This window comes from Branchiostoma lanceolatum, chromosome 6 (assembly GCF_035083965.1).
Source record: "Branchiostoma lanceolatum isolate klBraLanc5 chromosome 6, klBraLanc5.hap2, whole genome shotgun sequence".
Taxonomy (NCBI): Eukaryota; Metazoa; Chordata; class Leptocardii; order Amphioxiformes; family Branchiostomatidae; genus Branchiostoma; species Branchiostoma lanceolatum.
Window position 1 is genome coordinate 14704505 of NC_089727.1, and position 16657 is coordinate 14721161.

The window sequence follows — 16657 nt, forward strand, 5'->3', positions numbered from 1 at the left end:
ATTATAACTAGTTGCTTAAACCTGTCTATGGTTGGGCAACCGTGGCTGGGGTTTGAGAGATCTCTAGTGCAGCATGTTTATGTGGAAAGTACATGATTAATATATAATGTATGATAAAAATATTGGGGCTTCAAATTTCTCTTATCAAATGATATCATAAAATATCATCCAGCCTGAAAATAGGAGGAGCACAATCATGTAAGACATGGTTCCCGAGTCACCGAAAGGAGAAAACCAAAAGAGCAAACATCACACAAAAAAAAGGATTTCAGTTAATACATGTAATAGGGGATAGATCAGTCATTTCATCACTTGCTTATACAAAAACACTGGAATCATGAGACTTATTCTATGATAATACAATGATAGCTTTATTTGGAACATACTGCAGTTATGAAGTTTATGACAGTAATGCAGTGAACTTGAACTTCAAAAGCTGCAAAATCATGTAATTCCAATTATTCAACATTCATCCCTTGATAATAGTTGCCTTCAGCTTTCACTAGTTCTTCATATCAAGTCTTACACATACCAAATGATAACAAGTATAAAGCAGTACCAGTAGTATTCCAATGAAGATCTACTTTTGCCTTCATCTTAATATCAGCATTACACAATCAGGCTAGGACTGGACTCATTCTAACAGGGATGTCAGACAAAACTGACCTGTATAAATGCCTTCATAATCAGTGTTTAATCTCGGGTATATGTCACTATTTCTTTAGTTGAACGAGACATAATGTTCCTGATTTCATAATTTTTTTTTATTGTGACTATAGGTTTGTCCAATTTTTTTCTACAGGTAGCAAAAACCGTTTGTTTTTCCCTATACAGCTCTTGAAACAAAGCAACTTTGTTGCCTGTTTGTAAGGATTCTTGTAAGTTCGGTGGATTAAGTTCGGTGGACAGAGATTGTCTCATGCTGTGACTTTAACCATATTTTCAGGGAACAATGTTTCAAAGTCTTCTTTGTCATTCACTACTTGTACACTAAAATGCTACAGGGCAAATACGGTATATTGAAAGGTATGGCTGTGCACACCAGCTGAATAGCACCATTTCTTATACAGGGAGGAAACTATTCAAGTGATGAAGTTACTTTACGCCCTTTTCCCCCTTAGCTGTTTAACATCCTGATGTGTACACATGTAAAAAGCATTCTTTCATTTTTTTGATGTTGTGACATGACTATCGGAGGGATTCCATACATTCAATCAAAAATACATAAATGGAAAACTGGCATTGACCATAGGATCTACCACAAGAGCCTAGCCTAGCATAATGAATTCATTTTCTTATATCTCACTTTTCAACCTTTATTCCCCACTACTTCAACCTACCAATCCCTTTCATCTTGTATGGTTTAGTCTTAACTTAAAAGACACAGAACAATTTTGTCTTCTCTCGCCATGTATGCTGAGAATATGATTACAAAAACTGATGTAGCATAATATCTTTGACCTCCTTTACATTTTCCTCATAACTTCTTTGATAGATAGTATAATATTTTTCATGTCTTTGTGATGCTGTTTTGTATCACTGCATTCGCATTGAACAATACCTCGTAAATTTGACTTCCACAGAAACCTGAGCACAATACATAAAATCAATAAACCCAATGATATATCACATAATATAGCCCAATAATATATATCACATAAGATCGTGCATACACTTAGACTTAACACATACAGTGCGGAGCAGCCTTTATACATAAATTGAATCTGGGACAAAAGTATATAATGTACAAACACACAACCCAGCAGCCACAATATATTACAAAACTATTGCCAATATTATACAAAACACCAAAATACTGCCCCCTCATGTCATGTCATTTCTCAAATGCAGCAACATCAAAAAGAATATGATGATAAAAAAACATCCCATAAATGACTTCTTCAGTGCTAGTGGTCTGCTACGAGGTGTAAAGAAAAGGCCAAGCCTGACTTCCACTATTCTGTTCATACTTTGCATACCTATACTGTTCCTACCACTTTGCTACAACATCGCAACTACACACCTACCACTTGTTCCTTACAATGTATTGCACATAATTTACATATATAGGATAGAGCAGGATTACTGCCAATGCCAAGTCCCAAATATTTGTATAAAGCTTTGCAGCAAAAGGTCTTATAATGTAAACTACAACTTATAGTATGACTAGTAATACAGCATTGATATCTGCTACTAAGCTAGTAACTTCTTCCATTGGGCGTTCTACATTTTGTACGTTCAGACTTTTCTATCTTCAGATATCTATTGAACCTCCTTGAATATTCTGAAAAGTGCATCCTCATGCTTTAGTTGACTGTCCACCGTGCATGACATTGAGCATTACAGCATTCTACAGCACATCTGAGAAAGATCTATATTTTCCAACAAGCATGATGTCAGGTTCATCTCGCTTCCAACAACATTTCACAGGTCTTCTAGAGTTTCAAATCAATACTGGTACACATAATCACCTACATTGTGTAGATCTAACACTACATTAAGAAGGGTTTAGCCAATGTGCGTCATTTTGAATAGAGTGTAAGTACACAGTTTGACAGTAACTACCTCAAATATATACATACAACAGCTCCACAACATTCAATAAGTTATAACCACTACTAAACTACACTCCACTACAATATAGCTACTTTGTAAGCTCCGCCTGACCTAGTGGTAGAATATAATATTTTTTTCCTCTCATTTTTCCTAGGATTTTTGTTGCACTATAGTCCCTCTGGTTTGGTCTTCGTGGAGTCATAAGCTCGCACAAGCTCAGACTGCAAATAAGATGACATGATGTTATTGTGTGTCAAAAAGAAGTGTTACAAAACAACAGTTTGTGATAATGTTGGACTACGAAGGGTGCACACAAAAAACAGCAAGGGAAAAATGTTCTGTTTTTGGTTGTTCTTCGTCTGTTTTGATGCAATATTCCTGAGGAGTGTGATACAGCGTACATATGAAATTGGCCTCCAGTCAATGTTGCTTGCTATCAAAGCACATAAGCAATACATGAAAGTATTGTTTGAAATCATAGTCATCTCTTTGGAAAGTGATAAATTGACACTGTGAGGATCATGTTTATAGCATCCACTTCTCACATAATATTACATGAAAAGATAACATATTACTTTAATAACAATGAATCAGGCAACATTATCTCTATTGCATTGAAACACAGATTACTCGAAGACTCTTTCCTGTCAGGCATGCATTGTGTGCAATCTGGTAAATCATCCATGATAAATCACACATGTCGTATAAAATCTCTAGAGGACTGTATGTTAGCATGTGAGGAAATCTAAGGAAGGTATGCAGGAAAAGATACTGAGCAGTTGTATACTGTGAACGACAGACAGCACTATGAGATCAAATTACAGTTTCCCTGAAGATATATTTTTCTCAGAAGTCTGACATTGCTGCCTCACACAAACAAAATCAAAGGTGTTTTAAGTTTCTTACCTGAGGCACAATTCCATGCTCTTCTTGTGAGAAGGCATAGCCATCTGTAAAGAAACAGAAACATGTTCAGTATGGTGTCACAAAGGTCAGAAATGTACATAATGTCATGCAGTTTGTCCTGCAGTGCGAAATACATGGCCACACTCAGATCACAGGTTATACTGTTACATAGCGCCCACACAATAATTCAAAATTGTTAACAAGTGTTCACTTGTGATGCTATCTTAAGCAAGTACATGAGACACATTGCAAATGTATAACTGCTGTGCACCTCCAACTATAGTTTACTTATCCTAGTTTCACATCTAATTATCACAACTGCATACATCAATCTATTCCAGGTTCTTTCCACTCTGTGGTCTATGAGTTATGGCCTACAGAGTGTACTAAAGCCAGAGGTGGGTGGTTTGTTCCTTCGTTCAGACCCTTGTAATGCCTAGTGGCACATAGGGCAGCAAGTTTCCTTGTGGTTTCATCAGTAGCAGGGTACATTTTCACAGGGAGGGGTTGCTAGTACCTTTTACCTGCTCCAGGCACCTCTGAATTTGTCCCTTCTGAAAGACTAGTGCAGCCCCAACTGAGATGCCCTATCCAGGATTGAACTGGGGTCTCTCAAATTACTGGAACTAGGAGCTCAACTGTGAGACTGCTACCAGTTGAGGTACTCTCCAAGCAGAGGAGGGGTTTCGGCTGGTTTTTGACGTGTTTCTAGGCGTTTTTGTCTGGATTTCTACTTTGTCATTTTTTTTTGTCCAGGTTGGCTGGACAACAAAAAAATGACAAAGTAGAAAGCCCGACAAAAACGCCTAGAAACCCGTCAAAAACCAGCCGAAACCCCTCCTCTGCTTGGAGAGTAAGTTGAGCCACAGGGACATCCCAGAGGTGGGTGTATTCAGACAGAAACTGGTTTACTTGAGAGGGAAGTTTGAGAACCCTTAGGGACTGTACAATATTTACAGGGCTAGGGGGAGGGGTGGTGTGCTGGAAGTCTGGTCCAAATAATTTCCCATGGCCCTCCCCCCACCTCCAAAAAATTTCCATGGCCCTCCCCCTACATAATGTGGAATGGTAGAAAAACGACCCAGTTTGTAAAACAACAACACAAAGCCTGTCAGGAATATCGTTTTAGTCCCTCACGTTGTTCTGTGCCTGGTTCACCCGGTCGTGCGCCTGCTGCAGGTGGCGCGTGTTCCAGCAGGCCGTCCCGCTCCCCAATCAGCTGTGCCCTGCAGACAGAAAGATGCAGAACGCTCAACTTTATTTGTTCGTTCAGACCCTTGTAGTGCATAGTGGCACATAGGGCAGCACGTTTCCTTGCTGTTTCAGTAGCAGGGTATATTTTCAAGAGAGGGGTTGCTAGCCCTTCCTCTTTAACATACTTGAAACACCTCCTTGAACATGGGACGCCCATTATACAACACTTCCAAAAGACTGGTGCAGTCGCAAACGAGTTGCACTACCTAGGATTGAACCAGGGTCTCCCAGTTACCAACTAATTGGAACCAGGAGCTCAACTATGAGGCTGCCAGCAGTTGAGCTATAGGAATATCCGTCAAACATTCAGCTTATCGCGATTCAAATCAGGAAACAATATACATCATTAATCATTGCATCTTGTACAGAAATTGTGAAGCTGTTCTGAAAACACCAAAACCATTTGTATGCATGCCTTGTTTGGGACAATTAATCTTCAATTTAAGTACTGGTATGGCTACTAGACAAGCAACTAACTGGTTGAATGACCAGTTAATTTATTGGTTGACGGAATGATTGATTTACACATTAAAAAAACATTTACGTCTTCAACCATGAAAATTGTCATGGTCCACATTTTCTAGAATAGATGTTGGATGAATGGCCACAGTGATACAAGGGCAATGGGAAACATGTTAAACATTCTTGATTATGTTCCATGTACAATACACCTTACATATGCACACATACATGTATGTGGGCACCATGATAGCAGTGTGTAAAATACATTTTTTTTGGTCACTCCAGTCATTGTATGACACACCAAATTGTCGTCAACATTCTAACAGCGATCAGAAATTAACACTCTGAAACTCATGAGGCAACTAGTACAGTCTCTTGGCTCCTGGGAATCGAACCCAGGCCACTAGCTCACAAACCCAACGCACTTACCACTAGGCTAAAAGGTCCAGAACAGTTATACTGGTCAGTTAGTGGGGCTTGAACCACACTGTTACAACTCAAGTTACAAATCGAATAATTGACACTAGTTGGTATCTACACATCAGAACTTACGTTTTCTTCTGAGCTTCAAGGATGACAGACTCGGGGTCGAGACGGGCCTTCTCCAACTCTTGCACCTTCATCAGCAGCGTCTTGAAGCAGGTCCGTTCAAGGCTGAGGGAGAAATCAGTGGTCAAATTTCACTTGCCAATGAATCGTCTGATATCTTGAGAAGTGCTTTTGGACTGCTACAGTAATGTTAACAGAAGGTAGACCTCGCAAGTCCACTTACATCACAAGCATATCATATTTCTTTGGTTCAGGTACATTGACCCATAGCAACGAAATATACATACAAATACACTTAACACACGACAATTTATACAAATTTCTTTTAATAAGATCTCACAAAGAAAAATGCTGATAGAAACAAGGCAAAACATGTCCAGGAAAAAAACTTACGCTTTCCACACAAGATCATAGCATGTCCAGGAAAAAAACTTACGCTTTCCAAGCGACATCTCTGATGAGACATGTGGTTGGGATGAGGAAGAGTCCCATCCAGAACACTCCGCTGCCCAACACATAACGTTCCTGGGGTGGAAGGGGGCAGTAATCAGCATTTTACACCTATTTGATAAATTTAACATAAAGGACGGCTGTCCCAGTCTTTTGTCTATTGGAAATGAAACTCTCTATGAGACCTTTGGCTAGACTAATGGTTCAACAATCTTAGGGAAATACATTTGTATCTGGATCAAGATCCTGGAATTATTAACAATTTGCATGCTGTATTCAAGGTATCTCCAGGGGCACATTCAAATTCATTTGAAACTGCAGTTTAAAAAAGAAATTCATGCATGCACATCCCTTCCGATGACAAGTGGACATCAAGACATGGGAAAACCATCAAATGATGGTGGAGGGTTGTGTTCTCCAAGTGCAGATGACCTTACATCTTAAGATAAACACACTGTATTTTGGTTGATTTTACCCTTCTTTATGTGTATTCCTGTGTATTTCGGTAAATAGTCAAACCCCTTGGATAACCCACCTGTCCTAACATGTCGGGTCCCAGGGGAATGACTGGCCAGAAGTTGGAGTAGATCATGAAGCAGAGGAACCAGGCGATGATGCTGCCCCAGATGGAGATGTGACTCAGCTGCAGGGATGGACACATACGACATCAACCTGCTGATTACTTTCCAAGCAGAGGAATAGGTCCGGCTCGTTTTTGACGTGTTTTTAGGCGTTTTTGTTGGGCTTTCTACTTTACATGACAAAATAGAAAGCCCCACAAAAACGCCTAAAAACACGTCAAAAACCAGCCGGATCCATTCCTCTGTTTAGAGAGTAGGTCCTGCTGATATGGTAACCATGTCCATGCAAGACCTAGATCTATGGCCACAGTTTACAGCAGTTATCTTTTCCTCTGACTATATATAATCTGTATAGAAATATCAGCTTTCATATAATGACATTATGACAATTCTAAGAAATTATATATTCTAATTTACCTTGGTCCTAAAGTCTAAAGAATCAGGTATATCGGAAGGCCATGATACCAACATTCCCCATATTAATTTTATGAGGACATTTCTTAATGCAATTCAATCTGTCTATTCAATAAAAAATATCATGTGAAACTTCATTGCATTTCAATCTTCTACTTTAGATAGCTGAGCAAAATGGTAATGAGATAAGATCACAGATTGCGTACCCTTGTCCAAGAGTCCGACATTAGAGCGGCTTTCAGGCAAACAGTTACGACCACGTACTGAAACAGAACACGCACATTAGTGATATGTGCAAACTGAACTGCAGGGCAAGGGTTATATCTCTGCCATAAAAACTGTTACATGCATCACCTCTGTGCATGCAATATCCTAATCAAAACAACCGCATCAAATTGTACGGGGGTTTGCTGAATTACGGGAACGTTTGAAGAAAGCTAGATGTCATATTAGACACACCAACAGTCATGAGAATACCATTCACCTGCAACAAAACAGTCAGAACTTCTGCATAAAAGTTAGGTCTGAGATATTGTTTTTGACTTTGCCACGTTGTGAACTGTTTTCAAAACTAGGGTCCTTAGGATACTTGGGATACAGGAAAAACTGTCAACCCAACATCCTAAGAAGAGACTGAATCAGTAAAAGATGTTCTTGTAGAAGAGTAAAACCCACATTTACCAACCATATGTTCTTGTCTATTCATATTTCTATTTTGCAGCTTGTAGTACCAAAAGTATGAAACACTGTACTTTGTTTTGTAAACTCTGTACACTGTTGTGCCAATAAAGCTTCCCTTCTAAAGAATGGCTTCCCCATAGAATAATAATGCACAAAACTCAATTTCAAAATTTGCCCCTTCAACCATTTGGCATGTTCCTAAGAACACGACACTCACAGTGTAGACCATGTTCCCCACAACCAGCAGGTCTCCAGCCTTCCCATCACTGATGCCCACATCTGCGTAAAACACACACAAACAAAAGAATCAATACAAAACCAGTGGACTTCAGGACGTATTCGTGCCAAGGTCACCCTAATTAGCAATTAACTGTCTTCGGGCCATGGATTTTCCCTCCTAAAGTCTTTAATTGCCCATGTTGGAACTGATTCATCAATAAAAGATGTAATTTATACATTCCTTCTCAATGATAGTAACTATTGATGCATACTGCAAGGTTTAATTATGACAAATGTGTTACCAGTCAGAAGTAAGTTCTGGTCACAGTTTAATAAGACTTAAGCAATCGAACCTGGGCTACACCTATTCTCAGTGAAGCTGGATAGGAACAGATTCTGAAGTACAGTTTATCCACATGCTGGATGGTTGGATACATAGTTGTGGGATTACCTTTGGTTCCAGCATTCTATTGATTTTGTATTCAAATTGTACAGAACTTGCACGAAATATGCTATGTGAATAATATTTGAGGGCATACAAATGTATAATATTTTGCCAACACATGAAAAGCTACAATGCCACAACACTAACAGTGTACACTGGTATTACCAGATATGTTTGTTGGAAGAGCGCATATATGGCAGGTTTGTTTTGTGAGTTTGTGATAAAACAAATATTGGATACCTACACGATATAATAAGCCCAAGCCTGCATATTTCATAGGTTTATCAAATGACAATGTTGTTAATTTCATGTAAAAGTCTATATTTACCAGTAGTAAAGTTGTCAATACTGTTGTCATTAAACAGAAGCTTGTAAAACATGAACTTAGTATACCAGGACATTGACACAATAATGAAGACATGTAGACATTGGAGACTAACCTTGCTGCATGGCCCAGACAGGGAACCAGTACAGGAGGAAGGAGTGGAAGATGGCGTTACCCATGGCCTGCCAGAACACCTAGAAACGAAACAGAACACAGTTTAGTTTTTACAGAAGTACACAGGCTGGGTTTAGACATACATTTTTGATTAGACTTGGAGTCCACTCAGGACTGTGCAAGGAGAACCCTAGGCAACTCAAGTAGCCTTTTCTAGTAGGAAATCTCCGTCAAAAGCTCCTCACACAAAGCTCCAAGTCAAAATCGGGCCGCAGTGCTAGTTTCTGAACCAGTTGCCATGTTCACTGTGACACCATTGGCAGTCATTATTGGATTACTTAAAAAACATGATGGTGCAATGTTCTATAACAGGAGAAGGCCGTATATTTAGCGTGTATGTTAATTGAGTTATATTGTGTATCACTTTAGGAACACAATCAGAATGTGTTTTTAGTTCCATAAAAGCTTTAAGCACAAAAAAGAAGGAGTAATAAAAAAAGATTATTGTAAGGATATGACATATCTCATTTTGCTTGAAGTATCTACTAACGAACATCAAACAAAGCAGTTAACAAAGAACAAGAAAGTAACTGTGACCTTACCTTGGCATTGAAGTAGTCTCCGTCCTGAGATGGTTTATAGAGTAGTGGGAAGCGTAACATGTTGTTGGCCTTACAGGTCCGCTCAAACAGTCCCAGGGAGAAGGGAGGGAGGGCAGTGAAGGACTGGAAATAAGAACCACACCAATATCAGGCAGGCAGCTACCTCACAGTTACACAGAGGTACATTATTTGTTAAACAATAACTATGTCAAAGAATTATGATTATGACCTATTTATCTCCTTTTGACAACAATATACAGAAAGGATGTCTAAAAGGAATCACATCTGTGAATGCTTACATGGAGATCTTGAAATATTTTACACGACAAACACAACAGATGCACAAGAGGTTGAGAATACTCACCACGTTGTACAGAGCAATGGTCCACCTGTCAAACAGGATCTGTCCTGAGAACCCGTTCACCCATGCAAACCAGAACTGGGGAGGAAAACAAACAAAAAACAAAACTTAGCATTCAGGTTCTTTACTTGTAAGACTTCAACACTACAAATTTGGGAAAGAACAATATACCTAACAGTTAGAATCATGTGGTAGAGAGGCCAGTAGTCTCAAGCTAGTTAGGTATCTGGTATCAACTAGTTAGGCAAAGGAGAAAATATAATCCATAGATACTACATTAATATCTCTTTACTGTAGAAAGTAGCAAACACTGGCTAATGTGTTGTATCTGTTCTTCAGTAGCATGTCTAATCAGGCCTGTGTGTAACAGCAGCTATAGACCACTAAGTTAGTGTAATATAACCAGCTACTTCCACGCTGCGTACCTGCAAAGCTGGTGTGCTATGCTGAAGGGTGGTTATACCAGCTATATAGATAGAGATAGCTATGGACCACTACATGATATAATAATGATGATGTAGAACTGACCTCGATGAAGTAGAGGCAGAGGTTCTTGTAGAAGGAGTAGATGATGAGTTTGGACAGGCGCATGTAGTTCCAGGCTCCATGGACGAACAGAAGGCGATTCAGATATGCAAACTAGGGGAAAAAAGGTGCAAAATCAATGAAAAGAAATTTCTCTTGGGAAAACATTTTGGAGAATGGTGACTCCAGTCCTGTTCTGAACTTAAGATTTTTAATTTTGTTTGAAATAATACAGGCATCTTGCACCATAGATTTGTCAGAAGCCAAAGGATGCCAACACTACAAAATGTATGACATACAGTAAAACACTGCTCTAAGTCCTCACCTGTGCTATGGAGTAGTCAGAAGCGTTGGCAGCCTGAAGACCCTCCTTCCCGCTGATCCCCACTCCGACATGTGCTGCCTGGGGGGAGGTCAAAAGTTAAATCAGACAACCAACCAGACAACCAACCACATCACAATATTTCAAACAATGTATGGTACCTACAAATGTAATAAAACACAAGCCACAAGTTGAGCGTGCAGAAACGTACCTGTATCATGCCAACATCGTTGGCCCCGTCCCCGATAGCCAGTGTGATGGCACCCTGCACCTTTTTCTTCACAAGGTCCACCAGCTCGGACTTCTGGAGGGGCGACACTCTGAAACAACAAGTTGAACAAACAACATTTAACAGGACTTTTTTTGTTGTATCTATTTAATCATGTCTTCTTGCGATTCAAACAGAATTCTTTGAAGAAGCAAAACCAATAATGTACACTGTCGTACATTTACAACTGTCTATGGCAACAATAAATATGCATGTTAACACAAATTTGCACCTGAGCTAACAAAATCTTCAAAGGTTTTTCAAGAGCTGCTCAGCAAAATGTTAGCACTTCAACACTCCCTTCTAGTTGTTGCCATACAATTTGCTCTAATGCCTTCCCACAGTAAACAGTGATGTACACCAGATACGCGAGGACACCTGGCAGCTGGTATCCTTACCTGCAGCAGATGGCCACCTTGCAGGACAGAGCGATGTCCATGAAGTCATGGGCAACATCGTAGGACAGGGCATACTTCAGGGTCTGATGGGAAAAAGAATGGGGTTTTATGGTAATAATGCAAATACACAACAATCTTTTGCAGTCTATCAAAATGAACTGTGCTTTTTGACAATTTAGTTTTCATTACATTTGTACATGTTTTTGGAACATACTGGTTACAGAATGTTAGAGAATAAGAGAAAAATGGACAGACTTACCTTCCCATCGATGATAAGTCCAACATTCTGTTCCTTTCTAATGGTGCTCCCAAACGACTCTCTGTGTTTTCTCAGGACTTCTCTGGTAGCCTGGAATGTTTGGCAAAAAAAATGACATAAAATACATGTTTACTTAAACTTAATATTTGCTGTTTTTAAGTTGTTTCTGACAAGCAGCATGCATGTAAAATGACTATGAAACAAAATACATTGTGTGTAATTAAAGTATTATTACACCCTAAAAGATTACATAACACTATAATCGTTTTCCTGTCTCCCTCAGATACAAAATACATTTAGAGACATAAGATAGAATGATAACATCAATGTCTCTACTGACAAGAATATGAGATAAGTAAAATCATATTTTTGCATTAACATTTGCTGTTTTTAAATTGTTTCTTACAAGCAGCATACATGTAAATGATTCCAATACATTGTATGTATCAGAGAACATGCTGGTGAATACATTGTAGTGATCAACAAATGTTGATTTCAAAATGCAACGTACATCAAGATTATAGTACAATGCTAAACTTTTAACATACATCAAGATTGTCCTCGTTGACAATAAGAAGGGACATGTCAGGGGTGAGTAGTTTGCAGGAGTAGCCGATGTTGATGGCGGTCTCCTGTTTGTCACCAGTCAGGACCCAGACTTTGATCTCAGCTTTTCTCAGGCCTGCGATGCTGTCAGGTACTCCCTGTAAGGTAGGTATAACTTGGTGTAAATAATTCCATTATCAAAGACTGTGACGGTACCAAACAGCAAGACAGCAGTGTTACTAAGTCAAACCCAAAAAGCACAGATTGTATTTTGTGGCAGTTTTTAGAATAGTCATTTGTTCCACTTGTCACCATCGTTAACTTCCAAGTTGTCTGCATCCGTTTTCTATGCATTGTTTCATGTTGCAATTAGCCCTCGGTCAAGAACTTGCAAATAAACTTTCAACTAACATGCCCTTATATTGTTTGTTTTTTCCGTAGAAAACACATTGTACTATCTTGTTACAGATTTGTGACTGTGAAATGCAAAATGTACATGCTACTCTATTTTCGTGGTCTATTTGACTTACAGAAATGAGTACATTTCTTGTGTTGTTATATCATTGCTTACCAACTTGGTATCATATGTGGTGAAATATTTTACAACATTTACGGAAGGAATACAGTACAACAATCTGAACAGAAATGCAGACACTAAGTGATGAAACCAAACCTACCTCCTGTAGTTTGTCTTCAATTGCAGTAGCTCCTAGCAGGTTCAAGTTCTGTGCAAAACAAGAAATACAAGCAATTAATAATTTATGAAATCCTAAAACTATTCAAATTTTCTCAGTAAACATTAAACATTTTGGAAATGATTTTATTTGTTCTTTTCTTTTCTATTGACTCTTATGTATACACAAGCTTTAAGTAACTTTTAAACCTTTGTGGGGACATTTTCTTATATTTTCATGACCCCTCCATGCCCAACCCTTCCTACTCCATCCCACACACCTTCTCAATGAGCTCAGCTGTCTGCTCCACTTTCCTCTCTCTGTCCACTAGGGCTGTAGCGGCCTTGTAGAACTTCTGATTCCAGGCCTGGAGAACAAACACATATAAAACACAATCATGTCTATGTCACACATTACATGCTCCACTCTCACATGCCATCCTTGGGTTCCTTCATCAACAACAAAATTAAGTTCCTCCAAGCATGCACCGGGCCCACTCAACCTGGGAACAACTTTGAACCCAGGCCAACTACGAAAACATAACAAGACAAACAAACAAACACACAGACTGAAAACAGTACCTCCATTTTCACAGAGGTAAACATGTTTGAAATAGGCAAAGACAGATATGGCAACGATATGGTTGATATTGAGTTTCGTGTGAGTAACTCATCTGTACATTCAGGACTGTAAAGTTTTGAGAGACGATAAAACCAGAAATGGTGAAAGAGTTAAGGGCTTACATTGTAGTCCGCTTCTGAGATCTCGGTCACTGACAGGCATAGTGTTCGCAGACCTGCAATAAATGGTGAACACTTTATGTCTGTAGAAAGATCACTGGCTCAGGTACAGATTTGCATGTATCTTACATGGAGCATACATTATCTAAATGGTAAGTTTAACTTTAAGGCATTTCCGGCATCTTCGAACAAGATTTCCGGCAGGCCGTGGGACTACTTCCTGATCCTTAAGTGGAATCTATCTAATGCACTACATGGATGCTCAACCACAGTTTTCAGATCATACTGATGAATAAGACTAACCATCAGTTGCAAACTGCTCCAGATGCTTCAAGGTGACGTCTGCGTACTTCTGATTTGGGGCCAGGCGCTCATAGATCACTGTATCCTGTTGGACAATACCAATGGTTTTGAAAACTGAATGATACAGCAAAAAGCAACCCAGGATTGAGGTTTCAAAAATCAATTTTTTCTAGAACTATCGTACAGTGAAACTTATTACCATTAAGTACATCCTCATTAGATAGCTTTCAACAATACTTACAGCTATGTAAAAAGGTTAGGTGTAACAGATTGTTCAGAGTAATATAACCAGCTGCTACCACATCATGCCGCATGCCTGCAAAGCTGGTCCACAATGCCAAAGGCGGTTATACTGGTTATATACTGGCACGGATATGATTAGTTGGCAATTCCCGTTGTTTGTTTCTTCAACAAGCATGTAGCTATGTCATAATCACTCAAAATATTTAAAAAGTACTTACAGCTCCCTTACAGTACAGCTTGATCTTCTTCTTGGGATCACGGACAATGACAGACATTCTCTTCCTCTCACTGACAAGGAGGAACAAGAAGTTCAAGACAATGACAAGAAATCTTAAAAAGTAAGCAAATTAATACGGGGGGACGCTTTGTATTACAAAGTTAGTCATGGGAAAATATTGTAAAGCTTTACCTTGTGAACTCCAAAACATTCAGGACTTCATACTTCTCTGATGTTCCCATCTGAAAAAAAAATGTTAAAACATAGCATTAAAAAAAGGGAGATAGCTTGATATACTTTTACCTAAACCTTTATCGTTATGAGTGAAAAAAAAAAAATCATAGCATTGATCTTTTGAGATGCAAAACCCAGTGATCTAAGCTTGCTTACTGTGATTAGCTGATAGCATAACAACTCAGGGACACTGTCATGAATCAGTATTACAGCTTGCAAGGTATCATTCATATCTGAAGTAACAGACACATGTAATACACCCTAAATGTATGGTGTGACAACTTGTGTTTGTACTATTAGGAAAAAAATGTCCATTATATCTTCACATAGTATACTTGAACCTTTCTTTTAAGAACACAATGGCCATTAAAGTTGGTGTGTTACGCCAAAGGGCAGTTATATTGGCTATATTGATACAGATGCAGAAAGTTATACGATATGGTGTTATGGTGGATAGATATGGTGTTTGCTTACAGCTTCAATGATGACATGTTCTGGAGTTCGGATGTTGAACTCAAACCCAAGCTTCTTCGCTGCTCGCACCAGGGCCCCTTCATCTAAAACATGGAGAAAAGGCATTACTCACGAAGAATACGGAAAAATTAAATTCATATGTGCTAATTATACTCAAGTGTTTGGTTATTGTTCCTTGTCATTGGTCATGTACAATGAGTTGTCCTATTGGTTACCTGGAGAAGCAGCCTGGTAGGCTACGACGTTTGGGTCATCGGGAACCTGTTCCGGGATGACGGTGTGACACAGCGCCATGGTCGTCAGGAACTCGTAGATTGTCGAAGCAGTGTCCTAGAAAGGTAGAAAATTCACACTGGAGTTCCAGGCAATATATCATCACCATAATACTTGAATATGTCCTTCAGAATGTCAAAGCACAAATGCATCATGCATATATTCTTTGGTATTATGATGTTCTAGTTTGACTTGGAAAAAATACTTAAGATTACAAGGAAAAAATACTAAAGATTACAAACAGATGAGAAGGCCATTGTACAATCTATATAGCTATGTAAGAAGATACAGCAGACAAGGTAGAACAAGAAAGGCAAACAAGTATGAAAGAATATCTCCAAACACTTACGTGTCCAGCATGCAGGTTCTCTACCAAGCGGGGGTCGTTGAACCTTCCATCCTCACTTTCAGCATTGTCACTGCAGAAAAGAGAGGCAAACAACATAAACTCACCATCCAATGTTCAACATTCCAACCTGAAAATATAGCTGGAGTTGTCCCTGGTGCTGAAAAGGAGGCTGTTGTGCATCCAACATATCAAATAGGTTTTTTTCGGCATAGGTTACCCTGTAAGGATTATTTTTGCCTTAATCTTTCAATTCTTAACCATATCTGCTTTTATGTTGATGAAGATTAGACATACATGTACAGGTAATAAGATACACAATTAAAAGTTATTCAATCAACTGGATAAGTTTTGTTAATGATCAAACATTTCAGATAGCATCCGCTACCTTTTGTCAGTGACTTACTGTGAGCTTTCCATTCTTGCTACATTTCTAATAGTTTAAAGGGAAGCTGCAGCATAGAAATGTTTGTTTACCCATAGATCAGCCCTGCCACAGTGGCTTTCCTGAACTCCATCTCATTCCTGGTCAGAGTACCAGTCTTGTCTGAGAAGATGTACTTCACCTGCAACACAAGGAGAAGAAAAGTGTAAACTTTGGACAAAACAACAGCTTAGTACTATCCCAAGGAGTCCTTTGGCTAAGTCATCTTAGCTATGCATATACAGGTATGATAGAAGGTGGCGTCTACTTACTTGTCCCAGCTCTTCATTGAGATTGGAGGTTCTCGCCATGGCCGGGGTGTCGGACGGCTCATGGTACATCTCAATGTCCTGAGAGAGAAGGAAGAGCTTTTCATTTAGAAAATCACTTTTGAATTAGATTCCTTAACCTAAAAACATTATTTTCAAAGATTATGTTGTGCAAGTTTTGTTTAAAGATTACAGGGAATTGTAAGAAATCACAAATTGTACA

The 16657-nt window shown here is 39.0% G+C and overlaps 1 protein-coding gene across 5 annotated transcripts in view; it reads right to left on the reverse strand.

The window, feature by feature from the left end:
- Positions 1 to 355: 355 nt before the first annotated feature.
- The window catches only part of LOC136436764 (probable phospholipid-transporting ATPase IA), a 41781-nt gene continuing 25479 nt past the window's right edge, over positions 356 to 16657 (reverse strand). For all 5 annotated transcript variants that reach the window (XM_066431009.1, XM_066431011.1, XM_066431012.1 and 2 more), the window contains 28 exons: positions 16438 to 16515; positions 16219 to 16307; positions 15745 to 15814; positions 15338 to 15452; positions 15123 to 15205; positions 14607 to 14656; positions 14416 to 14485; positions 13955 to 14039; positions 13655 to 13707; positions 13192 to 13278; positions 12915 to 12962; positions 12240 to 12395; positions 11692 to 11781; positions 11433 to 11515; positions 10978 to 11086; positions 10770 to 10847; positions 10448 to 10558; positions 9923 to 9997; positions 9559 to 9681; positions 8958 to 9036; positions 8071 to 8132; positions 7379 to 7435; positions 6713 to 6820; positions 6164 to 6252; positions 5731 to 5832; positions 4600 to 4688; positions 3463 to 3506; positions 356 to 2777 (listed from right to left, as the gene is read on the reverse strand). In XM_066431009.1, the coding sequence (XP_066287106.1) occupies positions 2724 to 2777; positions 3463 to 3506; positions 4600 to 4688; positions 5731 to 5832; positions 6164 to 6252; positions 6713 to 6820; positions 7379 to 7435; positions 8071 to 8132; positions 8958 to 9036; positions 9559 to 9681; positions 9923 to 9997; positions 10448 to 10558; positions 10770 to 10847; positions 10978 to 11086; positions 11433 to 11515; positions 11692 to 11781; positions 12240 to 12395; positions 12915 to 12962; positions 13192 to 13278; positions 13655 to 13707; positions 13955 to 14039; positions 14416 to 14485; positions 14607 to 14656; positions 15123 to 15205; positions 15338 to 15452; positions 15745 to 15814; positions 16219 to 16307; positions 16438 to 16515 (2337 nt within the window). In that variant the 3' untranslated portion in view covers positions 356 to 2723. The remainder of the gene's footprint in view (positions 2778 to 3462; positions 3507 to 4599; positions 4689 to 5730; positions 5833 to 6163; positions 6253 to 6712; positions 6821 to 7378; positions 7436 to 8070; positions 8133 to 8957; positions 9037 to 9558; positions 9682 to 9922; positions 9998 to 10447; positions 10559 to 10769; positions 10848 to 10977; positions 11087 to 11432; positions 11516 to 11691; positions 11782 to 12239; positions 12396 to 12914; positions 12963 to 13191; positions 13279 to 13654; positions 13708 to 13954; positions 14040 to 14415; positions 14486 to 14606; positions 14657 to 15122; positions 15206 to 15337; positions 15453 to 15744; positions 15815 to 16218; positions 16308 to 16437; positions 16516 to 16657) is intronic.